The sequence below is a fragment of the Schistocerca cancellata genome, chromosome 3 (assembly GCF_023864275.1).
Source record: "Schistocerca cancellata isolate TAMUIC-IGC-003103 chromosome 3, iqSchCanc2.1, whole genome shotgun sequence".
NCBI classification, from domain to species: domain Eukaryota; kingdom Metazoa; phylum Arthropoda; class Insecta; order Orthoptera; family Acrididae; genus Schistocerca; species Schistocerca cancellata.
The window spans coordinates 788,724,617-788,751,388 of record NC_064628.1 but is presented as its reverse complement, the minus strand read 5'-3'; the positions used below and the strand labels follow the sequence as shown (position 1 = coordinate 788,751,388).

At 42.8% G+C, this 26,772-nt stretch overlaps 2 protein-coding genes across 6 annotated transcripts in view; both read left to right on the top strand.

Annotated features, from left to right (window-relative positions):
- Positions 1-1,047, top strand: part of LOC126175842 (chromodomain-helicase-DNA-binding protein Mi-2 homolog) — a 165,826-nt gene extending 164,779 nt beyond the window's left edge. For 2 of the 4 annotated variants that reach the window (XR_007535621.1, XR_007535620.1), the window contains exon 39: positions 103-1,047. Coding sequence is in view for 1 of the 4 variants with exons in the window: in XM_049922847.1 (XP_049778804.1) it covers positions 103-110 (8 nt within the window). In the remaining 3 variants the exon portion in view is untranslated. The remainder of the gene's footprint in view (positions 1-102) is intronic. The other 2 variants (XR_007535622.1, XM_049922847.1) reach the window with 2 other exon arrangements.
- A 4,586-nt stretch (positions 1,048-5,633) lies between these two features.
- LOC126175841 (6-phosphofructo-2-kinase/fructose-2,6-bisphosphatase 2) overlaps positions 5,634-26,772 on the top strand; it is a 363,291-nt gene continuing 342,152 nt past the window's right edge. For both annotated transcript variants that reach the window (XM_049922842.1, XM_049922844.1), the window contains exon 1: positions 5,634-5,859. In XM_049922842.1, the coding sequence (XP_049778799.1) occupies positions 5,709-5,859 (151 nt within the window). In that variant the 5' untranslated portion in view covers positions 5,634-5,708. The remainder of the gene's footprint in view (positions 5,860-26,772) is intronic.

The following is a 26,772-nucleotide window of genomic DNA, read 5'->3' as shown; positions in this document are numbered from 1 at the left end:
TTATATTAATTATTTGTCATTGTAGCTTGTAGTTTCTCAGTATTAAAATTATGTAATAGTAATTTAAAGGACTTAATATTCCCACGGTTGTCTTTGTTACAGTGAACTGAAGGTGATCGTTTGGAAAAGTTGGGCCCATTAGTGTTCAAAACTGTGACTGACAGTATTTTGTGGAACATTTGTGTGATCTGTGCTCTGAAAGTGAGTTGAACCTTCATCGATCTCATGTCAGCAAGGAAGAATGATTGTGCTTCCTTATGACTGCTACAAAGTAGTAGCAATGTGATCTTTTTTCATCTTTTATTTAGGTTTCTTCCTGTAAGCTGTGTCATTTCTTCTGGGTGCAAACACAGTACAGCATTTTTTAGGCAATACATGGAATTTCTTAACACTTCATACTGTAGGACCATTGTAACCAGATCTGTAGCATGTAAGCAGCAAGTTGGGGAAAATGTCATTTTTGAACGTAAAGTGTCAGAGTAATTGACACGTAAATTATTTAAATAATAGCACTTTATTTTTAAATTCATGACTGATTAGCAAATTTGCTGTAAATTTTGTATGCTGAATTATACAAATAAGGAGGATAGGCTGATGGAGTGTTGACTCATTTACTTTGTGCATACTCATTCTCTTATGTGAATGTATCTGTAACTTCATCAAAATGGTTGAAGTCTGCCATGTATTTCTTGCATTTTCTGCAGGACTATATACTTCGGTATTTCCTACGTTACTTATTCAGTTTAGGGTTGTGTTTATAGTATTACTGATTTTTTTTTCACAATAGGTTTTAGATACTGCCATTGTGTTAAATTATTAAAAATAAATTTGTGAATTTTGGGTGGCTTCTTTGAAATAAACATTCCTTGTTTGAATGAGTTTGTAACATACATTGCAGTATTAGTGAAGTGTCACTTTCTTTGGCTTTATTGCATTCTGTTAGATCTGTCCATATTTTTTAAATTTATAAAATACAGTAATAAAGGTGTAAGATCCTATGGAATCACTGAATAAAATAAGAATTTTAGATTTGTATGATTGAAATGGAAAGATGGCAACATCAGTATTATGAATTTTTTTCCTCATTTTAAGCCTGTGATACGGGTCTTATTACATAAAAGTTCAAAACTTTATCAACCGTTGGAGTATTCTACATCTCCTCCATCCATATTTTTCTAACATCCGTGAAGTGCATGGCAGAGGATACATCCCATTGTACCAATTTTTATGGTTTCCTCCTGCAAAGGGAAGGAAGATTGTTTGAGTGGCTCTGTGTGTGCTGTAATTATTCTAATTTGAGTTCCCTATGTGATTCACTCACTGTAATGTTGTTATGTGAGGACTGTCAGATCTATTTGTCAATTATCACCAATGGTGTGTGTGTGTGTGTGTGTGTGTGTGTAACACAGGGTGTACATAAAGTCTGGTAACACTTTCAATTATTTATTGCACATATTTATTGCACAAGCACCAAACATTATACAGATATCATACGTATGCCATTTAGAAGAGGAACCCTGAAATCCCCCCCCCCCCCCCCCCCCCCCCCCCCATGTATACCGCAATAGCGTAGTTTGGTAATTTGCCGATAGCCAAAGCTAGTTGCAAACATGGCGAGTGCGGGTGCCATGCTACAGAAGGGGACAGCTGTTTCATGAAATGGTCTCCCGATCACTAGATCTCACTCCGTGTGACTCTTTCCTGTGGGGACACATTAAAGATCCGGTGTATGTACCGCGTCTACCGAGTGATGTAGCAGAGCTCCGGGAGAGGATACGGAAAGCGGCTGCCACAGTCGACAGTGCCATGCTGGAACGGGTATAGCAAGAATTCGATTACTGTAATGACAACTGCTGGGATCACTCGTGGTTCACAAATCGAATGTTTGTAAAAAAGAAAACTTTCAGAGTTTTTATTCAAAATGTAATATGTATGACATCTGTAGAGTGTTTAGTTCTTCTGCAATAAATAATTGAAACTGTTCCTGGACTTTATGTACACCCCATGGCAGTGTAACATTTAACTTTGGGAGAAGGACAGTTTTTTGTGGGAGAGCATCAAGGTATAGAGGGGCATAATTACTTATCTAAGAATGAGAAATAACTGATTGGTAACTCTTCCTTCATCTATGTGCTTTAAGTTCCAGGGCCGTACAGTGTAATTTTGAGTGTCACCACATATTGTTTACTTCATATAATTCATAGTATTCATTTAGAACCTTCCCTCTCCATGGAATCAAAAGAAATCTGTGTGTAATACCTGCAGACAGCTTTCTCAGACAGTGAACATACTGAATTTTCTGCAATTATTATTTAAATCGTTACTGTTTAATATATAGAGAAACTCTAATGTGTCATATGTCTTTACCACGTGAAAGCTGTTCCAAAAAAATATACCAATACTGGCAGTATGCCATCTGTGGGACGTAACATGAATTAATAACCAAAAGCTTACCATACTTTCCACAAATGCTGGAAACTTAATAGAGGAGAACAAAGAGCTATCATATATAACGTGTTTGAGTGTGGTGTTTACATATATTGCTTTAGCTTAAATATTTTAGGTTAAAAGCTGCACTTATTGACATTTTGCTGAAGAAAAAGTATTAATCTCGCTCTATATTCAGTCAACAATCTTTAACACTTTTCATGTGAATCATCAGTCAGCAGTATTGTAAGAAGTATAAGTTGTAATTACATGAAGAAACCCCAATCACACTCGTGTTCCAGAAGACTCATCATCCACATAAGCAGTCTTAAGTTTAAAATAGGAACTGGAAACAAAATGAAATTGTTGAAGTCATAGACAACATTAGACTTATCGGTTGCAGAGTATTACATATCAGAAAAGTTACTTAATTTTGCAATAAAAATATATCCTGCACATTCTTCGTGATTAAGGAAAGTTATTAGGCTCACTGTAGGAGATATATGAAATTAGTGCTCACTGATGTTGACTTTTACCACAATGGAGTATCTTATAGAGCTGATATGCCAGAAGTGAAAAATTAAAATTATTTTTTGTTGTGGCTCTTCACTAATGGAAATAAAGATGTAAGTATAAACAAGATGTTTGTAATGTCCTCGACAGTAAATTTTAACAGATCATCTTCATTTAAATGTCGAACTCCAGAAACCTATGCGTTATTTTGAACCATTTACTAGGGCTAGAAATCTGTTTTTGGCACTGTAAGTAGCGGCCAAACAAGTGTGAAACAGCTATCCAAGTTACTGTCTACTCTGGAATAGAATTGTTACGTTTTGCTCCATATCCATAATATTCTAGTTTACACATCATTTTGCTCCAGGCAATATTTTGGGTATCTTTGTTGTACAAGGCTAAAAAAATCTTTTGTTGAAATTATGGTCTATCCAAATATTTATGCATAATATTCAGGTGAATTTTGTTGTCTGCAGTAATGTATCAGCACTAAAATTATACACTCCGTATCATAAGTGGAAATTGGTAGGAAAATTTTTTAAATAGTACTTGTGAACCACATCATTACTACTTCACAAATCTTGTGTTTGTGGTCAAGTTGCTTCTCTGTTTGCATGATATTTTGGCAACTTGGATTCTCTAGCTGCTTTCATCGGGTGCCAAGTGCAGATTTCATTGTCCACTGTTTGGAGTCCAACCAAGCTGCATGGTACACGCTGAGTGCTTAGTACATGCCAAAGTGCCGCCACAGCAATTGTTTCCTGGAATTGTTAAACAATAAAACAGCTGATATAAATAAAAAACAATAGAAAAGCTAAGCCAAAACTTAAAAAATATAAGAAAGGAGAACATTGTAAGACAGTACCCTTTACTTAGTGTCTTATATTAGGCTCTTATGAGCAATGAGGACATTGACGTGTTTCCTGACACGATTTAAGAAAAATAAGTGCTGGATCCCATGTTTTACTTAAGCTAAAATCTTTGTTCCTGCCCAAAAATGCATTACCTGCGCCAAAATTTCATGCTCAAAAGTGAGGCAATGTGCAGTGTCAATCCATGGCTGTTTCAGCCACATGTAACATTTTTCTTCACAAATTTAACAGTTCTCATAGTTTAATGTAATTGGATAGATCAAAAAATCTACTCACCAAGCAGCAGCAGGAGAGCATGACATACCACAGTATATAGTACACACCCATTTCTCAAAGCTCTATATTATCTTTCGTCACAGATAACAGCAAAATGTCATCTACAGCCCCCCCCCCCCCCCACACCCAAAAAAAAAAAAAAAATCAAAACCATATACCATATGAATGTGGGACAACTATAAGACACCTGCATTTCAAGACTAATGGATAATTTAATCAGCACGACAGAGTTTTTAGCTTAATTGGAACATGGGATTCCCCACTAAGTTTGCTTCCATCGTGTACAAAAACTTCTTGCTAATCATAAACAAGAGCCTATCACAACATTCTTTTTCATGCAGTGTATTGTCTTACTGCATTCTCCTTACTTATTACTTTCTTTATATTCTCGCCTAGTCCTTAATTTTTTTTTTAAATATCTACAACTGTTTTAATGGCACCAGGGAAGAAAATCAGCATTGCATATCTCTCTCTCTCTCTCTCTCTCTCTCTCTCTCTCTCTGTGTGTGTGTGTGTGTGTGTGTGTGTGTGTCTCTCTCTCTCTCTCTCTCTCTCTCTCTCTCTCTGTGTGTGTGTGTGTGTGTGTGTGTGTCAGAGAGAGAGAGAGATCACAACACAGTGGTAATTTTAAAAAATCCTACACTGAATTAAAAAGGTAAGCTTGTTTTCATCCTCAAAAGTTAGTATACTTAGGGAAATTTGCAAGTAATACAACTGATAGAAAAATGCAGCAAAATAAAGAAAACTAATCCATAGACTTAGACAATTACAAAATACAAGCCATCCACTACCATTTTGTAATAATAGATGTCAGTAATTATGCACAAATCATTAATAAGACTGGTAATAGTTATATTTATGTGAGGATTGGAAAGCACATGGCCATATCTGCAGCACATTCAGTTGAGGAGGAAACCGGTTCAATGTGCCACCTCAAACCTTTCCGATTCGGTAATATAATTTGGATCTAATGTTATTTTTTCGATTAAAAACCTAACGTCATCACCGAAAAGTGACAAGCTGTTACATATTATGCGTTCGGCGAATGAAGTATTATTCATTATATGGGTAGAAAAGTGAGCATTCCACACGGATACAAAGTAAATGAAGATAGTAGTGGCCATATGTTTTTAGTCGAACTATTACTCAGTGATGTGATTGCGCCTTCTGTATCATATAACACACGTACTATTTGGGATATTGCCGGGGTACCGACTGGTCAAATCACTAATGCGTGGGATAAATAATCGTAGTACTTAATTAAATGTCTTCGTACATTCCAATATGTAAACAAAAGAAGTTTTCTGGCATGTTAAGTAACCTCACTTTCTTTAAGTCAGTCGCTAGAGTACAACGTAATTGCACGGCTGTCCCCACGTACTAATTCAGTAACTGTGTACACTGTTTCTTGCACGCTAACATATGTATTGTGTCATGTTGGCGACTGTGGGTAGTTGGCTACACTGGACATCGCTTCTCTATCTGAAATCCGGTGCATGACGGGAGTTGGAGAAGTCTGTTTTCAATTGGCTCAAAAGCCGTGGCAAACTCCGCCTCTCGCGTTAGTGATTGGCGAATTGCGGGTGGTGCGACTTGTGTCAAGCTAAACATGAGGTTATAATGGATCTGAGTGGGTCAGTTTGCGTGTGCGATTATTTTAAAGAGAAAGGGGTAAGGTTATACCCTGAAAGTTATTCCATGTCACCAGAAACTAGAAAAAGCATACCGCCACCAACGGAGACAATACAGACGAAACCTTTCCCTGTCAGAGGTAAGTAATAAGCGATATAATGACGCAGCTGCAGCAGTTTCCGATCACTTGCTTCTTCTAGTAACCCAGAAATATAGACAGACACACGTAATTCAAATGAGCAAGACGCTTTCGGATTGTCAAAGCTATCCCCCTGTTTTATTAAACTGTTCATTCGTATGACTTGTTTCACTAATTGTGTGTACTGAAACAGCATTTAAATTACAGTCATTCGAATGTCGTATTGTCATGTAAATACTGGCCACATTTGTATTTTCTTTCATGGCAGAAGACGTTAACGACTCTGATATTTTACTTGCTTTGTTACATTATAAACATTAATAACGCGAACTATCGGTATAGAATTGATATTAAATAAATTTTGTGAAAGGGATTACATACCATTAATTCTTCCACAGCTATGCATTCCAGTATTGTTAAAGGCTTTTATGTAGACATTAACATAGAAGTTAGTAAACACTTTGCTGAGATCATCGTTTGCTTTTTCTCATCTTTCCAATAGGCTTCTACTGATGCTACATGATGTTAAACATATAGCTTCTTCGTTGAGAATACGTCGATGCGCACATTGGTTGTCGTGGAAACAGCGTAACTACAATAACGAACAAATGAATAGTAGACTCAAGTGTAGAAACACCGCTGATCGCTTGAACGCATGAGACTTCGAAGTATAAACAGCCTGTGGTGTTTTAGTCAGCAACGCTTTAGTGAATTGATAGTTTACACAATTCATTTCATTGTATATGTTGCACAGTTGTATGTATTCAGGTAGTGTCATTGCGGAATACTCTTCAATTTAAGAGTTGAAAGCCTTCCAGACGCACGTCCATTTAAACCAAAGCGCGCTTGAGTTTGGCGGAGGGGAGGGGATAGCGTAGGTGACAAATGAGTAACCTGTAATATGTGAGAGAGGCAGCACTTCGTTATTCGTAGTTTTTTGCTCGTTGCAGAAAAAAGACTGAATACTCCACAGTAAAAATTCGTTTACGTGTCAGAGTAAGAGAGCCTAACAAAATTGTAATTGAAGGTTGAACAGTACCACTAGATAATTTTTTGACGATTGCATTAGACACCACACACAAACTTTTACTCTCGCGACACAGAAAATTACTTGCCAGATCATTGGTAAATTTCTTAAATTATCTAAGTTAATTGCAAAACATTTTGACAACATTTCGTATTTAATTTATGCAAGAGTTTAATGATCGCAGAGCAGCAACTCTCTCTCTCTCTCTCTCTCTCTCTCTCTCTCTCTGTGTGTGTGTGTGTGTGTGTGTGTGTGTGTGTGTGTGTGTGTGTTTGTTTTAGTACAACAGCACTGTTGATGTCTCGTAAAATTTTAGCAGAAAATGCCTAGTTATATCACATCGTAATGCAGCTATTAGATGGTTGTTCTGATTTAGTCTGCACCTTCGCGTTGCAGCGTAGTTTAGACATATATTTTAAATGTTCAGCCCAGAAATTTTCTTTTTCGTGGGAGAGATTAAATTTCCGGTCGTGTAACAGATTGAAAGAAAACATGATAAAAATGTTGGAAAAACCAGATGTCAAATTATTTGTGGCTGGTCTGGCTCTGCTGCTGCTGCGGTTGGTTTGATGATCATTAATTAAAATCATAGCTCACCAGTCACTATTTCTCGTTATTTTTCCCGTCCTGAAACCAAATATAGGCCGCAAGAAAATAAGAATGTGATGTGTCTTGCTAAGCTAGAATTTCACCGCCCCCAATGTACCGAAGAGAATTACTAGATGCGTTGTTAAACAGCTAACAAGTTAGCAGTAATATTTCATTTCTGTGTAATTTAGTAATTGTTTGCAGGCAACATCCATACAGGCGGCCCCAGAAACTTTAAAAAGATTATCTGTTACATCCAATTAAAGTGGACTTCAGTGAAGGATTTAAGCAAATTAACATTTATTATATTAAAATGTAAAAAATTCTTGTTTCCTATATTAGTTTGACGCTCTTTTATAAAGTCGTATAGGAGCTTATACACTTTTGTCTTAAGCAGCTAAAAAGCTACATTTTTTGGTAAACCATTTTCAGAACTTATCAGACGCTGTATTAGTTTCGTAGTTTTTTTAACATCATCTGTGGCAGGCGAAAATTTTGCGATGAACATGACTTACTGTCGCATTCACATGAAGAACATGTGGTCATGTTGGCGGTAGAGGTGTTTCCAGGATTATTACTATATAACATTCACCAGGTTGCCTACGCCTCCATAACAGTGGTTACTGAGCAATAAATGGTTCTTAATAATTAAGAAGTTTGCGATCGTCTTAAGATAGTTATATTACAGATGCCAACCAAATTTGGTTTCGAACACTTTTTTTAGAGGATCGTCGTATATATTAACAAGAGCGATTTGCCGCGCGGCGTAGGCGCTGCAGTTTTGGACTGTGCGGCTGGTCCCGTCGGAGGTTCGAGTCTTCCCTCGGGCGTGTGCGTGCGTGTGTGTGTGTGTGTGTGTGTGTGTGTGTGTGTGTGTGTGTCTTTAGGATAATTCAGGTTAAGTAGTGTGTAAGCTTAGGGACTGATGACCTTAGCAGTTCAGTCCCATAAGTTTTCACACACATTTGAACATTATGCCTGTTGACACTAGATCTGAGAGTTAACCATTTTGGAGAGAGAGAAATCTCTTGTTGGGGAGGATGCCGTTTGTCGATGCCTTTTAAGGTGCAGCGTTGGAACATCTCACAAGAGACTGACAGGCTTTAAGGTATCCGCATCTTTTGAAAGGAAAATGTGTTACGTAGCATCTTTCACACATTTGAAATTTCTGCTAGGATGTAGTCGCACCAGACGTTTCTTTCTGCAAATAGTGTTATCAAATACCGAATAATGTTGGCGAAAGGAACTTCCAGTAGTATGTCGCTTAAAACTGCTCGTTCATGGACAGAAGCTTAGAGAAATAAAATGCTGAATGAATTGAGTCTTGTAAAAAGTCAAGTTCTTCGCATGTGTTTGACAGAGGCAACAGAAACTAAACGTAAAATTGTGAAAATAATTATTCCACCCCGTTTGAGAAACGGAAAATGGTTATCAGAGAATAGACGCACATGGGAAATTTCATCGGCATTCAACCAAATGCTGAGTCTTTCGTAATTACTGCACGTTTTGATTGGAACATAAACCTGACAGAAATTACTAGTAGGTGAGTCTCTGAAATATTGTGGGGAATAACGAATTATCTGCTGAGATGTACATCTGGGAAGCCTCAGAAACTGTTTTGTTTATACAAGTGTTTGACTTAGGCAGCAGCGAGCGTCCGGGATTGCTCTCGCTGGCAGTACATGAATGGATGCCTGACTGCTCCCAGTGCGTTGCCACTTCTGCTGCTCAAAGCAGTGTTCTGTTCCTGCCATTTCTCAAACTATTCTTGAAGGAAGAATTTCGTGTGCATATCCATACATACTATAAAAGCCTAAACCATTGGACCGGTTTCAAGCAGGTACACATATACCTTACTGTTAGGCGACAGTCGCTACGGCGGTAAAAACCACAAGAGAGTACTTAGTGCCTTGTAACGAATATCACATATAATTTCAAACTTTTCGATTTTTTTTTCTCGCTGACAGTCCCCTACAAAATGATGAAAGGAAAATTGTTTATTGCTTATTCTACAATAAAAGTACCGCATGACGCTATAATTTATTACTCCTTTTCTACAACGGTATTCACGAAAAAATTTGCAGACAGTATGCACGTATAACACTGAATGTAATCGCAAAATTATGTCATTGTACGACACATGGTTCAGGAGATATGACCCCATCAACAACGAAATGCCCGAAAAACTGCCACATCGTGCGTGACGTTTAAATTTATTACTTCGTTGCTGCTAATTGCATTCGCAACACATTTTGCAGACAGTATCCGCACATGCCGCTGAATGTATTTACAGAATTATATCATTATACGACACACAGTTCAGGAGATACGGAATCATAAACAAAAAGCACATTGCCAGACAGCGTGGTGCGAACAGTACTTGATTTGAGACGGTACGCCGTACTGGTACCTCTGACGAAAAAAGCTTAAAATAACGTTTTAAGACGTCTAAATTAATAAAAATATACCCCTGGGATGGTTAAAGTAATGGAAATACTTTTTTTTTCAAGCACTGCGGTACAGCCACAAATAAGTATTAGTAATGTATATGTGTGTGTACTAATTAAAATTAAAAACAATTTGTTACATTCCTAGAGTCTATATAGAGATCTATACCACAAGCTAATTTCAGAATTTTTACTAGATTTTTGTTGTAGATGCACTTTAATTTTCATATTTCGTAACAGTTGCCTGTTAACAAAAATACTGTTTCCCGAAGTTTATACATACAGCATACGTAATGCGATACGGAAGTTCGGACGTTCTTTAAATTTCGGAATGATCCGTTGTCGTGGTGAAAAAATGTATTTCTATGAAATCAGTACTTTCGAGCTATGGCAACTTTTAAACCATTTACTGCAATGGAAAATTTTCAGTTTATTTTAAAGAGTTATAAAACTACGGCCCTATTTAAATTTAAGGACAGATATTTGACGCGTTTACGTGCACTTTACAGATCTGTACTATAGATGAAATTAGTCTGCGAGGCGGCCTCTTGCGCCCTCCCTCCGTCCCCTGAAATTTGCAGCAGCATTTTTGTTCACTTCGGAAATTTTCATACATTTCTGGAAATGATTTCCTGTGATTCCGCTGACCCTTTAATTTAGCCAATAGCAGCAATACGTGGCTTTTCCCAAAGATACAGTACCATGGTCTTAGTAGTCCATACATATTATAAAGTCCCCCCCACCGCGTTTGTTTGTACACGCGTGAAGGCTGAGACTGCCTGGGCGAAACTGGGGCGGGTCGCTAGTTGCTGCATAAAATTGCAATTTTAGAGGCTTGACCCACAACTTGGGGGCGGATGCCCATGATAAAGACGTTGAAATAGATTTCTTTTTCCCAAGAGTGGAACTCTGTGGTGGCAACTAGCAGACAGTACTTGTAGCGACACCGTCGCAACTTCAGACCTTAAACGCCAGATAATAGCTTAATGACACACACCAACTTAGAACCGTGTAGCACCCCTCCTTCACTCGAAGATGACGGCAATGCGTCGTAGCGTGGACTCAGAGTTGTGTAGGTGCGCTATCCTCTTTCATTGTCGCTCTTCTGCCACTCACAACTAAAGATTGATCCACGTCGCACACGTCTCGGTTACGTTCAAAACCTGCTCGATAGGGTTAATGTCAGGTGGCCTAGCGGGCGGGGGTTTCTCAAACCATTCGGAAGTAATCATCTTGCTAAAGGTACAGGTTGCTTACGGTATACTGTTCCCAAATAAGCTGTTGTCAGAAGGTTCTGGTATCATTTTCTAATTATAGACTATGGCAGGCGTACTTGGGGCCCCATTTCGATGATGTGTAAACCTCTCTCACACGGGAACACCTCAACCACCTGCTTCAACAATGTCGTGCTGGCAACTGGTACCCGTACCCGTTTTCGAAACACTTGTATCCTGTATCGGTGAGTACTATGAGTACTAGCATATCACTCCAGTGTCCTGTGTTGCGTGGTGAGAAGAAATGCATATATGTGGTGCAGAGAAATGAGACGGAGGGGGCAGAGACTGTGTTAGCACCCTGTAGAGAGGCAATAATCCACTGAATTCGCTGCGGAACCAGTCCCTCCTCTGACCTACATTTATCGAGAAAAGAGCTCAGGTCTCGCCATTTTCTGTTGTTGTAGTTGTTGTTTTCAGTCGGAAGATTGGTTTGATGGAGCTGTAGCTGGCAAAATAATGGACACTCAGAAATGGAAACCTGTATCACTGACATCTGTATTTTATAGGACTGTAGAGGATATTTTAAACTCGAACGTTCTACATTCCTGCAGCAAAAGAAGCTATCAAATAATGAACACTGATTCACGAACGCAACGGCTCGGCTTTTTGACACTAGGTGTAACGAAAATACACTCCTGGAAATGGAAAAAAGAACACATTGACACCGGTGTGTCAGACCCACCATACTTGCTCCGGACACTGCGAGAGGGCTGTACAAGCAATGATCACACGCACGGCACAGCGGACACACCAGGAACCGCGGTGTTGGCCGTCGAATGGCGCTAGCTTCGCAGCATTTGTACACCGCCGCCGTCAGTGTCAGCCAGTTTGCCGTGGCATACGGAGCTCCATCGCAGTCTTTAACACTGGTAGCATGCCGCGACAGCGTGGACGTGAACCGTATGTGCAGTTGACGGACTTTGAGCGAGGGCCTATAGTGGGCATGCGGGAGGCCGGGTGGACGTACCGCCGAATTGCTCAACACGTGGGGCGTGAGGTCTCCACAGTACATCGATGTTGTCGCCAGTGGTCGGCGGAAGGTGCACGTGCCCGTCGACCTGGGACCGGACCGCAGCGACACACGGATGCACGCCAAGACCGTAGGATCCTACGCAGTGCCGTAGGGGACCGCACCGCCACTTCCCAGCAAATTAGGGACACTGTTGCTCCTGGGGTATCGGTGAGGAGCATTCGCAACCGTCTCCATGAAGCTGGGCTACGGTCCCGCACACCGTTAGGCCGTCTTCCGCTCACGCCCCAACATCGTGCAGCCCGCCTCCAGTGGTGTCGCGACAGGCGTGAATGGAGGGACGAATGGAGACGTGTCGTCTTCAGCGATGAGAGTCGCTTCTGCCTTGGTGCCAATGATGGTCGTATGCGTGTTTGGCGCCGTGCAGGTGAGCGCCACAATCAGGACTGCATACGACCGAGGCACACAGGGCCAACACCCGGCATCATGGTGTGGGGAGCGATCTCCTACACTGGCCGTACACCACTGGTGATCGTCGAGGGACACTGAATAGTGCACGGTACATCCAAACCGTCATCGAACCCATCGTTCTACCATTCCTAGACCGGCAAGGGAACTTGCTGTTCCAACAGGACAATGCACGTCCGCATGTATCCCGTACCACCCAACGTGCTCTAGAAGGTGTAAGTCAATTACCCTGGCCAGCAAGATCTCCGGATCTGTCCCCCATTGAGCATGTTTGGGACTGGATGAAGCGTCGTCTCACGCGGTCTGCACGCCCAGCACGAACGCTGGTCCAACTGAGGCGCCAGGTGGAAATGGCATGGCAAGCCGTTCCACAGGACTACATCCAGCATCTCTACGATCGTCTCCATGGGAGAATAGCAGCCTGCATTGCTGCGAAAGGTGGATATACACTGTACTAGTGCCGACATTGTGCATGCTCTGTTGCCTGTGTCTATGTGCCTGTGGTTCTGTCAGTGTGATCATGTGATGTGTCTGACCCCAGGAATGTGTCAATAAAGTTTCCCCTTCCTGGGACAATGAATTCACGGTGTTCTTATTTCAATTTCCAGGAGTGTAGTACATGCAGGTATCTCAGAACAGAATTACTTCCTTCATTCCAGCTAGCATGGATTCCGATAACACCCGTCATGTGAAAATCAAGTCCCACTTCTGTCACACGATATCATGAAAGCCATGGACAAGGAAATCAGGCGAATGCAGCTGGTTTTTTTTTTTTTATTTCCGAAAAGCACTTGAATCGGTACGATATCAATGTTTATTAACGAGAGTCGGTCAAGTGGGTGTATCAAACAGAATTAGTGACTGGATTGAGGCTTTTTTTGTAGAGAGGGTGCATTTAGTCATCTTGGGTGGAGAGTCATCGAGAGACACAAAAGTAACAACAGGCTTGCCTCAGGGAAGTGTGTTGTGACCCGTGATGTTCATGTTGTATGTTAATGACCTGTGAGACAATATTAACAGTAACATCGGAAATTTTGCAGAAGTTGCAGATATTTATAATCAAGTATTGTTCTAGACTCTGTTATGAGAAGAGTCACAGCAGGCAGGAGACGAGGAATCCAGTGGGGGTCCACGAACGTCTGGAGGATTTGGATTTTGCAGACGACGTAGTTTTATTAGCTCCAAGGCTGACTGATATGCAAGCTAAATTAAACTTGCTGAAAGAAGCAGCAGAGACTGCTGGCCTTAAGGTAAATACAGGCAAAACAAAGGAAATGAGAGTAAATTCAGGGAACATGGAGGTGCCACTGTTAATAGGTGAGCAGCAGGTGGAGACTGTCAACTCATTCCTGTATCTGGGTAGTATAGTGGCGGAAGATGGTGGAGCTGGAGATGACGTGAAAAATCGCATTAAAAATGCAAATGCTACCTTCATACAATTGTATCCAATATGGAAAAATAGAAATATCACGTACAAAACAAAAATCCGTATTTTTAATACAAATGTGAAGGCTGTCCTTCTGTACGCCAGTGAAAGCTGGAAAATGGATAAAAAGACAACACCCCAGTTAAAAGCTTCATAAATAAATGTCTTCGACGCATCATGAATAACTGGTGGCCAGAAAAAATATGTAATGAGGAGCTCTGGTGAATAACAAACCAGATACCTATAGGAGACCAGATATGAGAGAGAAAGTGGGGCTGGTTGGGGCACACCTTGAGAAAACCAGATGGAGCCATCGAGAAAAAAAGCATTGAAATGGAAAAAAAAGCATTGAAATGGAATCCTCAGGGAACTAGGAAGAGAGGAAGAGCAAGGGGCACATGGAAGAGAACAGTGGAAGGGGAAGCAAAAAGAGTTGGCAAGACCTGGGCAGAATTGACGCAAATGGCCAAAGACAGAGACGGATGGCGAGTTCTCCTGGATGCCCTATGCCCCATAGGGGCCAAAGGAATTAAGTCAAGTAAGTCATTGTCCGAAAAAAGCTGCGCGAACTCTCGATAAGATACGAAAGTGGTGCGAAGACCGCGAAGGCGAGAGTTGACTAGTATATATAACTATACTGGAGAAACCAAAGTTTAGGCCACGGTGACCAGGTCTTCTTCTGGGTCTTCAGTAGCCCTAGAGGAAAGCCAATGCAAGTGTGGCCGAAACTTTGGTTTCTCCAGTATAGTTTTTTACATTATGACGCGAAACGGTGCTCAAGGAAACTTTTGTGTTAACTGACTCTGGCCGCGGAAGCCTACGAGAGTACAAGATTACAGCGCACACAGAGGCATTTAAGCAATCATTCTTTTCGCACTCCCTACAGAACTGGAACAAATCATATCATATGGTATAAACCTAGCTACTTGCTACCATGCAGATTAAAGTGATATGCGGAGTATGTATGTAGACGTACACTGAGGTGGCAAAAGTCATGGGATACCTCCTCATATCGTGTCGGACCTTCTTTTGCCCGCCCTAGTGCAACAGCTTGACGTGGTATGGACTCAACAAATCATTGCAAGTCCCCTGCAGAAATATTGAGCCATGCCGCCCCTATAGCGGGGCATAATTGCGAAAGTATTGCCGATGCAGGAGTTTGAGCGTGAACTGACCTCTCGAGTACGCTTCACAAATGTTCGATTGGATTCGTGCTGGGCGATCTGTGTGGCCAAATCATTCGCTCGAACTGTCCAGGATGTTTTCAAACCAATCGCAAGCAATTATGGTGCATTGAAGTCCATGAATGGCTGCTAATGGTCTCCAGGTAATTGAACATAACAATTGCCAGTCAATAATCGGTTCAGTTTGATCAGAAGACCCAGTCCATTCCATGTAAACACAGTCCACACCATTAGGGAGCCACCACCAACATGTACAGCGCCTTGTTGACAGCTTGAATCCATGGCTTCGTGGGGTCTGTGCCTCACACTAACCCTATCACCAGCTCTCACGGAAACCGTGACTCATCTAACTAGGCCACGGTTTTCCAGTCCTCTGGGGTCCAATCGATATGGCCACGAGCTCAGGAGAGGCGCTGCAGGCGATATCGTGCTGTTACCAAAGGCACCCACCTCGTTTGTCTGCTGCCATAACCCATTAACGCCAAATTTCTCCGCATTGTCCTAACGGATACGTTCATTGTGCTTCTCACATTCATCGTGCGTCACACATTGGTATCTGCGGTTATTTTTCGCAGTGTTTGTCTGTTAGCACCGACAACTCAACGCAAACGCCGCTCCTCTCCGTCGTTAAGTGAAGACCGTCAGCCACTGCGTTGTCCGAAATTTGGTATTCTCGGCAAACTCTTGGCACTGTGGACCTCGGAATATTGAATTCGCTAACGATTTCCGAAATGGAATGTCCCATGCCTCTAGCTCCGACTGTCATTCCGTGTTTAAAGTCTGTTAATAATCACGTCGGTAACCTTTTCATATGAATCACCTTAGTACAAATGACAGCTCCGCCAATTCACTGCTCATTTGCACCTTGTGTGCGCGCGATACTACAGCCATCTGTATATGTGCTTATTTATTTCTATCCCCTGCCTTTCGTCTCATCAGGCGAGCGAGTCGAATCCGTCTTCCTAGATTTCCGAAAATTTGCACCTCAGTGTTGACCGATAACGTATGAGGACGTGCTGAAAAGTAATGCCACCGAATTTTCATGCGAAAACTCTTAAAGCTTTTTACATAAAACACACTTTATTAGCATTCTACATCTTTGCTACGTATTTATTTCTCTACGTAGTCGCACTGGCGACGTACACATTTCTCCCGACGACAGACCTGTTTAACCGTTACTGTAGAATGTTTGACTTTGTTGACGGAGCCACAACCTCACCTCGGCTGGCATCGCTTCAGCACTGTCAAAGTGAAGTACTTGAAGGTTTTCATCAAATTTTGAAAGCAGATGAAAATCGGATGGGGGCAAGTGGAGACTGTATAGAGAATGATGATAGTGAACCCAAGGCGTCGGACTGTTGCAGATGTCGCAGCGTTCGTGTGTGATCTGGCATTGTCATCCCTAAGGAGAGGCTGCTCCATGTGTGGACGAAGTTCTCTGTCGTTAGACACTCGATTACAGTACGCTGTTCTTCAAGCACCGACATAGTTACGTTACACACAGCCATGTTACATGCTGCAGTTCGAAGCCCTCTAGCAGCAGAAGGCTGCATCAGTCGAAACGAGAAAGTCGACCGAGTAATATGCATGGCATGTAATACCTCAACCGATACTGAGAACATTAATTTTCAGCAAGCCCTTGTATATACGATCATCCGAAATAGATGCAAACGTTGGGGCTAGGAGCCGGACGGCCATGGGCCTGCAGACCCCCTCCTACCACAACTACACTTGTTTCTTCTTGATTAAAAAATATGTGTAATTGTTTGCAATATAGCTTTCACACTTAACAGTCTCGAAGATTTTCTCGCTATTGCGGTTGGTATTATAATAGATTTTAAACACTTTCGTTTACTGTAGAGAATTTGAAGATTGTATAGTAATACTAAATTCCCCCCCCCCCCCCCCTCAAGACCAAAATCCTGGATACGGCTCTGGATTATATCGTAGAATTTTTGGCTGACAGAATACCTCATGCTGGGCGGTACTGTTCAATAGAAAGCAATATCGGGTACGCCACAAGGAAGCATAGTAGGATCGTTTATGTTTACAGTACAAAAATACGATTAATTACATAGAAACACTTACGTAATTTAACTAGGAGTCGTTGTCTACGTAAAAGTGTTGTTGCTCTGTGATCATATGGAAATGTAGAACGGCTTTGGTGCGCTGACTGACAGCTCTCTTTAAATGTGGATAAATGTATGATATTGCTCATAAACAAGGGAAGTAACTAGGCAGTATGCGGTTGAAAGATTAGCGATTAATTGTTTAAATATCAGAACCGTCCTTTAGTACAGGATTAACGGCAGACGTCGAAGGACTATGGAGATGCTTTGCTTGGGTTGTAACAGGACGGTGTAGTACGGAAGTGTATTGATGTTCTCGGGGTACTGAAATAGGAATCTTTGTAAGAACAACGATGTTCTTCAAAACTGTTGGGTACATTTATGGAGTCTGTGGAACAGTTTTACTGCCTACATCGTATATCTCGCGTGGATATCATGAGGATATCACAGATTTCGACACGTACAGGTATACAGCCATTTCTCGTCACTCCATTCGTGAATCCAATAGGACAGTGAGTAAATGAGTCACGGCCGGTACATTGGCCAGCAGAGTATACAGGGTGTATGTCTCCCTTAAGAATCGTCAGGCCCTTTTTCTCTGGCTTTTCAGCAGATATTTACAATATCTTTTTTGCGCTGTCTAGCTGGAGTCAGCCCATACAAATAGCATTTTGTCGAATGGGCACGTAAGATCCGTATTTTTTTTTTAAACAAAGCGACGCTTTATGTTGACACTGGGTGTTGCATGAAAGACAAGAAAGAGCAACAGGAATTGTTTGGGATGACTCCAGCTACACCACGCAAAAACGAAATTGCAAATATCAGCCAAGACACCAGAGAAAAATGCGCCGCGCCTGACGACCCTTAGGAAGAATTGCGGTATATGTTGATGTAAATATAGGTGTTTTAAGTGTGCGATGACGGGGACAATGTGGCTGCCGGTGGTCTGAAAACGCCGTGGACCAGAAGCTGGGCTGCGTATCCGTGTCCAAACTGCCATCGTATGAAAAGATTCCTAATTAATACTAGGCTACGTGTACGATAAACTTCCATTACCGTTGATAATACATTAGTGGAAAATGAAAAATTGACACCGTTATGTAGTGGTCCCACATGAATGAAATTTTCTTCAGGTACTAATACATATCGTTATCACAAGGTCATGTACATATACTATCTCAAAGATGGAACCATTTTAACCACCGTAGGCTGCCAGTTTTATTCATTTAATGGACCATGCATATAAATTACATCACTGGTCAGTTTTGGCCTTAGGTATGAAATGTCTGCAAATAATACCAAAAGTACAGTAGAAAGGTAAGACATTTTAGAGGATAGCATTACACTTGCGCATTACAATTGTTAAATTACTTACATGATATTGGTGATGGTACATCGGGACAGACACGTTCCTACACATACACACGTCGAATGTTACATATATGGGCTTGCACATACCAGTCACCTTACAACAACAACTTTTACAACACGTCATGTAGGCAAAGCCCCTACTAATAGGTAGCTTACTAGCCCTTGCAGATCTGTTTAGCAGCACTCATACATACGCGTGACTGTTACCAATTGCGCGAAACATGCATCAATCAAGGAGCATGCTAGCACTTGTGATTTTGCTGGTTAAAATGGTTGCTTGATTTAGACTGTACATTGAGGCTGTGGAACTGTACATGAAAAGATTACTATCTAAATGTATCCGGACACACATGTTTAATGTGAAATTGCCCCCTGGATTTCTCGAAAAGGTAGACCCGCCAATACAGAAATAGGCGGGGAGTATTATGTTGTTAGTGGAGAAGCAGTAGCACCAGAGTGAGTCGTTCCGGACACGGCAGTGACTTCGAACTTGGACTAGTCTTGGAAGTCACCTGTGTTACCAAGTCAGCCAGGGACATTTCAACACTTCTAAAGCAGCTCAAGTCAACTGTTGGTGATGTGATCATGAAGCGCAAACGCTAAGGCACAGCGATAGGTAAACCCTTATTAGGCAGACCTCGTGCAGTCATCGAGCATTGCGGAGGGTGGTTATAACAAATCGTACGAAATGAGCGAAAGGGCACACTCGTGAGTTACAGAGTGCTACAAGCGGTCCAAGTAGCACAGTGACTGTGCACAGGGAGTTAAAAAGACTGGGGTACAATGGTGGGCAGCTACTCGTAAGCCAGATGTTTCCGTAGTCAGTGGTAAGCTATGGTTCAGGTGGTGTAAAGAGCGACGCCGATGGACAGCGGTGAGCTGGAAACGAGTGATTTCGAGTGAAGGATCACACTGTACCCTGTGGTATCCTTACCGATTGAAGGGTTTGGGTTTGACGAATGCCTGGAGAACGTTACCTGCCATCATGTGTACTGCCAACAGTGAAGTACGGAGAAGGTGGTGTGGAGGTGTCTTTCGTGCTTAGGAAAACGTTAAATACAGAAGGATATGAACATATTTTACAGCATTGCTTACTGCGTGTATTAAAGAAACAAGTGGGAGACAATGACCGTTTACATCAGTGTGATAATGCACCCTGTCATAAACCAGCATCTGTGAGGCAATGGTTTGTGAACAATAAAATTTCTGAAATGGACTGGCACACCCAGAATCCCAACATGAGCCCAATGGAAAGCCTTTAGGATGAGGTAGACAGTCTCTGGCTTAAGCTCTCGAGGAAGAATGAGCTGCCATTTCCCCCACAGTCATTTAGACACCTCATTCAGAGATCAAGCCCTCATAAGGGAGAAGGGCGGACACACCTCTTATTCATGTCCACTAATAGGTATCCGGATACTTTTCATCAGATAGTGTGGGAACAGGTTGCATGGCATGCTTAGCTACCAATTTAATACTGCAGTTGTTGGTACAGACGATGACAGAGGTGTCGGATGTCATCTTAAGAGTTAGTGTTGGACATTAATTGCAGATAAACACAGCGGAAAAGAGCTTAGTCTGCCCCAGCACGCCAACACCGCCTCTAACATTGATAATGGTCTCAGTTCGGCGAGGAACAGGAGCCACAAGTCACATCCACCAGAAGCCACTCATAGACGATTATAACATATAGAGCTACGAAACTGCAGGGTGGTCGATCGCTGCGTTTCACTCGCTATTCGAAATAGTCCCATACATTTTCTATGGGATTAAGGTCGGGTGATTCAGAGTGGCGGTCGAGTTGCGATGGGGTCCTGAGAGTTCTTCCAACCAGCAACGTATGGGCGCAGCCCTGTGAACGTAGCTGTCGTCATCTTGGCCGGGTACACCGCATACTCATCATGTAGATGCGAAGTAAGGGTAGCACTTGGTCATCGAAAATATTTGTATAAACATCATGATTCACGGTACCTGAATGAGTGGGCCCAATCCAAGATACAAAGGATAAACATTGAATGTTACAGAACCACCTCCGACCTGAACTACGCCCTTCACACAGTGTAGGTTAGACGACTCTTTACTTTGTCGAAGCACGTGAGCCTTGTATTATTCGAAAGGAGGACATTTCGCGAAACGCCTCCGGTCAGCCACTGTCCACTTTCTGTGTTGTCCAGTCCATTGGTGACGTACAGATTTATGTGACACTTTGAGCAGTGGTGTATCCGACTCCAAATGTTAAATGAGTGCAGTTCCCTTCGCATTGTTTGCTCGCAAACTGGTTGATATGGACGTGCATGTAGTGAGAGCAGACAGTCCTATTGAGTTTAAAACCATTCATCATTTATTCGCATATTATTATTTCATCTCCCTCTTCAGGTATGGGAGAGGGGTGGGTTGTCAGCGGCACAATACTCCGCTCTTCAGCCAAGTGAATTAAAAATTTAGAATGAGAAACAATCATTAGGGCGGTTTTTCTATTTAAATAAAAAATCAAAAGAGGACAATTAAAAAACGAAAGTATATGTATTATAAAAAAATTGCAGAATGGAGAAATTCTTCGGATAAAATACACTGGCCATTATAATTATCCGGGCTGTTATGCCGTGGTCGGTTGATGAATTTTGTGTCAATTCCCAACGTTTCGTCCCCGTGTGCGGGAGACATCTTCAAGGGGGTCTGTAGCTCGATGGAAGGTCCAACTCACCCACTGGCTCGCTACTGACTGCCGCTGAATTCCGTGTCCGCGCGCTCCTGCGCCGCGGCGTGACGTCACGTGTTTTGAAAACGTCAGTGCAATTGGCCGCTGTCCGCTGCCGTCGATCGCCGTTGCCATCACCCAGTAGTTGACGGGTGGTACACATCTTCTTTAACACCGGCATCCATATACCGTTTAATTTCACGCCCTCCTCCTTTCGATTGAAATTATTAGGGTGTTTAGCGATTTCTATTGCCTCCCTGTAGAGAGCCTTTCGTAATATCCGCTTGTGGCCGCTAGTACTTAACGTCTCCTCGAAACGAATATGGTGGTTCCCTGGCTGGAAAGCACGCTCCGCAACAGCTGATCGTTCCGTTTCTACTTTTCTACAATTGCCCTTGTGCGCTTCCAAACGTTTTGAAACAGTTCTTTTAGTGGTACCCACATAAACATCTCCACAGCTGCATGGGATCCTATACACTCCAGCTTTTTCCAATGATTTGCGAGCGTCCTTGGCAGGCTTAAGGTATTCTTGTATCTTCCTGGTGGGCTTGTAAATTACGGTAATATTCCGCTTCGTCAAGATCCTCCCTATTCTTTCCGTTACATTTTTAACAAACGGCAGGAAAACCTTAGATTTTGCAGTAGCCTGTACGTCACTATGATTTCTGCGTGGCTGTCTCAACGCACGTTTTATTTCGGCGGACGAATATTCGTTCTTCATTAGTTCATTGTGGAGATGTTCCATCTCAGCGTCGAGCAACTCAGGTTCACAAATATTTCTAGCTCTGTCCGCTAACGTCTTGATAACACCCCGCTTCTGTTGTGGGTGGTGGTTCGAATCCCGGTGCAAATAACGGTCCGTGTGCGTGGGTTTGCGGTATACTGAGTGGCCCAAACTACCGTTTTCATTTCTAAAAACAAGCACATCGAGGAAATGTACTAGCGGCCACAAGCGGATATTACGAAAGTCTCTACAGGGAGGCAATAGAAATCGCTAAACACCCTAATAATTTCAATCGAAAGGAGGAGGGCGTGAAATTAAACGGATTAAGGATGCCGGTGTTAAAGAAGATGTGTACCACCCGTCCACTACTGGGTGATGGCAACGGCGATCGACGGCAGCGGACAGCGGCCAATTGCACTGACATTTTCAAAACACGTGACGTCACGCCGCGGCGTGGGAGTGCCCGGACACGGAATTTAGCGGCAGTCAGTAGCGAGCCAGTGGGTGTGTTGGACCTTCCATCGAGCTACAGACCCCCTTGAAGATGTCTCCCGCAGACGAGGACGAAACGTTGGGAATTGACACAGAATTCATCAACCGACCACGGCATAGCAGCTCGGATAATTATAATGGACATGACATTTCCGGCCGTGAAAGCCTACATTTTAGTAAAATACACTGGAGCACTGTAGTTTCACTTAGAATCTGAAGGACCTGCACTGGGTAAGAAGTGTGGTATCACGTATCGATACCAACTGGTGTCTTTAAGTCGGCAGCGGAACTGCAGGTTTCCGTCAGACGCCGATGGCGGTCTCGCGGGGCCTGGCAGACCCAACGGTGCGTGCACGCCAGGCCACGACTCCAGCATCTCCGAACTACGAGAGTCCTCTGCAGCCGCAATATAGGACGGCCGATGGCAGCCAGACGGCCCACTCGCGCTCGGAGGCCACTTCACTACGCGATGCTACGTCGACGCCGCCTAGTCGCGGCTCTGACACCGTAGTTCTTGCTTTAGTTCCGAGAGCCTCATCCTTCTTACTGCTGTATGAGCTGGACTCTAATTCTTGCTCCAGTATTTGTAACAAGTTTTCGTACACTTGGAGAAATAAAAGTTAAGTAAATCTTCTGTGAATCTTAATTTGGTCACTATTCAGTTCTGGTCCTGACCAGCTTTCCTACGGCGACAGTTGCCGCACCACTTGTAGCCCACCTCTCTTTACCGTCCTGTACGAAGTTGTACACAACAAGAAGTATTGTGGGAGGAGAGGATACGTCCCACAGGGTTGAAGTGTGTGGGTAATAAGATAGGGATTTATTAGGAAGGAAAACTATGGAGATGATAGGTAGGAATTGTGGTGATAATGACAGAGGGTGAGGAGTAGTGTGGTGTGTGGGTAGGGTAGCTGTTACAAGAGAAAAGGGATGGGGATGGATGGAGAGGGAAAAGGAAAGAGGAGTCCTGATGTGGAGTAGGATAGGTGGGAAAGAGTTAAAGTTGGTAGGAGCGATAAATATCGGGACGGATCTCGTTGTCTGGGAGAAGGAGTTGGTTGAAGTTACGTTGGGATAGAATACGGAGTGTGTGTAGGCGTAGGGACAGAAGGGATGTGTTTGTGAAGGCGCGGCAGCATAGCAGGATCAGAGGGGAGACAATTGAGTTATTGGAATCTGGTTTGTGGGTGTATTATAGGAAATGCGGGATGTTCGATACGGGTGAGAAGGGTATGAATCTGATGAGATGGTAGGTGATCCATGTAGGGGAAGATAATCGGATGCGGAGTGTGAGACGGAGTGCATCACGTTTTAGGATTTGGAGGGGCTTATAGAAGTTTGAGGGATCGAAGATCCATGCAACAATTGCGTAGCAGAGGATGAGTTGATCGGGGTTTTGTCGGTTTAGAGAATAGTGGAGGGGTGTAATTCCGAAGTTCGGCCTCTTGGTAGTTTTAGTCCGTTGCCGTTTATCCTGTCGGTCAGGGTCATTTTAAGGGCCAGTGTTGTTACGCTGTCCGAGCGGTTCTAGGCGCTACAGTCTGGAACCGCGCGACCGCTACGGTCGCAGTTTCGAATCCTGCCTCGGCCATGGATGTGTGTGATGTCCTTAGATTAGTTAGGTTTACGTAGTTCTATGTTCTAGGGGACTGATGACCTCAGCAGTTACGTCCCATAGTGCTCAGAGCCATTTTGTTACGCTGTATTATGAGCCTGAAAAGGATCGTGGCTAGTGCACCGGCCAGCCTCAGTGTGGTTTTTAGGCGGCTTCTCACGCTTATTTAAGCAGCTGCTGAGCTGGTCCCCGTTTTCTATCTCGGAAATTACGATACACAAACAGTTAAAATATTATCACACATAGAATAAGTTTGCATAATGCACAGATAGGTGGCGCACACGACTTTCCCTCTCCCTTAAATTATTGACGACTGCGTCGACAGAAATGGCGTCCGGCCGCGAAGTTAAAAATAAAATAAATCTGTCAAAATTTGAATGTAATGGAGTTTCTCCTAGACGGGGCAAACTCCAGTGAAAAGAAGTTGTTACCACAAGTAACGCTGCTGAGAGTGGTACACCATATACAAAGATAAATGCGGGTTAAGAAATCAAGCCACCGGAGACAACGCGTCCCTTATGCCAAAATACTCAGAAAATATGCGTGCACAAACTCCGGAATTTCGTCGGTGGTCAGGTTCGCCCTGTGTACGTTCCTAGGAGGTTTACTACGTTTAATAACAAAGTATGAATCTCTGAACGAAAAAATGTCAAGTAAATCTGTTAAGAGCCCCAGCATGTTCACAGTTCATGATTCGCCCTTCATCCACTGCTTAAGTCTTTGAGTAATTGCCTTGAAATGAAATGAGCGTATGGCATCGTTGGCTGGGAGGCCCCTTCCGGGGAAGTTCGGCCGCGAAGTACAAGTCTTATTTGAGTCGACGCCCCATTGGGCGACTTGCGCGCCGGTGATGAGGATGCTTGATGATGACAACACAACACCCAGTCTCCGAGCGGAGAAAATCTCCAACCCGGCCGGGAATCGAACCCCGGGTCCACTTACATGTGAGGCGAGCACGTTACCATCTTTTTTTTTTCTTTTTGTTCGTAGTATTTGGTCGAAGCGGACGTCACATGACGTCCATTGAAGTTCGTTGTGCCGGCCGGGGTGGCCAAGCGGTTAAAGGCACTACAGTCTGGAACCGCGCGACCGCTGCGGTCGCAGGTTCGAATCCTGCCTCGGGCATGGATGTGTGTGATGTCCTTGGGTTAGTTAGGTTTAAGTAGTTCTAAGTTCTAGGGGACTGATGACCTCAGAAGTTAAGTCCCATAGTGCTCAGAGCCATTTTGAAGTTCGTTGTTGATCTTTTCACTCAGTTGTTTTTTTATTACAGAGATACCCCAGGTCTCTGACCGAACACGCTGTGCAACTGTGCCGGCGAATCCAGCTAAGCAAGCGGACAGTAATTGCCTTTATTTCAGCCCATTAGTGCATCACACAAATCAGGGATATAGAAGTGGTGTTCCTTTTCATTTTTATTTTTATTATTTTTTTTCACATCTACGGTTCACACTATAGACAGTATATCTCGTCATTGTTTGCAACCATGGATGATAATATTTGCCGACTTTCGTCTAGCAGCTTGACATCTATACGTAATTTCATTCCCACCGGAGTTCTTCGTCGATAGGAAACAGCCAGACTTTCAGACGAGTCTTCACTTGCGATTCCAGGGGAATGGAGGATAAAAGCAGAGTTATAGGAAGTCTACTGCAGCTATATGGCCGTCAAAAGCATTTACCCCATGTGCTCGGGCATTGTGATAAACGAACCAACTGTTGAGTCTCGAAATTGGACGCAAGGGTGTAAAAGCCACTACGACTTCAGGTAGGCACTGTTCCGCGTACCATTTCTTAGTGTCAATATTCTTTCAAGTGCCACCCCTTTACGAATATTTCGAATTCCATCGCGCCACGAACCACAATGCGCCGCCTGCCACTTCTCTGTCTTGTGAAAGCCAGAAGAACAGATCGTTCGCCGTCCAACGTGTTCTTGAAGAGCGGCGGGGAATACAGACGCAGACAGGTCTGAATATTGTGGCGTGGCGTGCAGTAATTTTTTCCCCACCGGTTTCGTAACCGCAGCAGCATCCTCTTCAGAGATCGATTGACACGGTTGAAGTTTACTCGGCCGAAGTTTCCTCATCGCAACTTTATTTCCATGTCCTCTCACAATTGTAGTGAACTAGCTTAGCGCCGGCTTCTTCGCCCGCATGGACGGTATGGTCTACAAAGATTTTTTTTTGTTTTTCTTTAATCGAATTTTTATGTTGTTCACAAACTGCAACACCTTCTAAACTTTTCACACTAATTAAGGCCATAGAATCTTGGTCTTTTCCGAATGTACTTCTGACCAAAAAGCGATCCTGGTAGCTGGAGTCCTAGGTTTTTGTTAATCATGTCTTTTGCGTTCTTGTGGTAATATTTCCATAGTAATTTTCACCCCTAACACATACTTCTTTACCTATAACCAAAAAGTGAAATACCAGTTTTTATAGATTTAGCTTTAAATATTTTTTTAATACAACGAAATATTTTCGTAAAAATTTTCATCCCCTATTTCACCCCGTTAGGAGAAGCAAATACCAATTTTCGTTGAGTTAGCTTTGAAAATGCTTTCA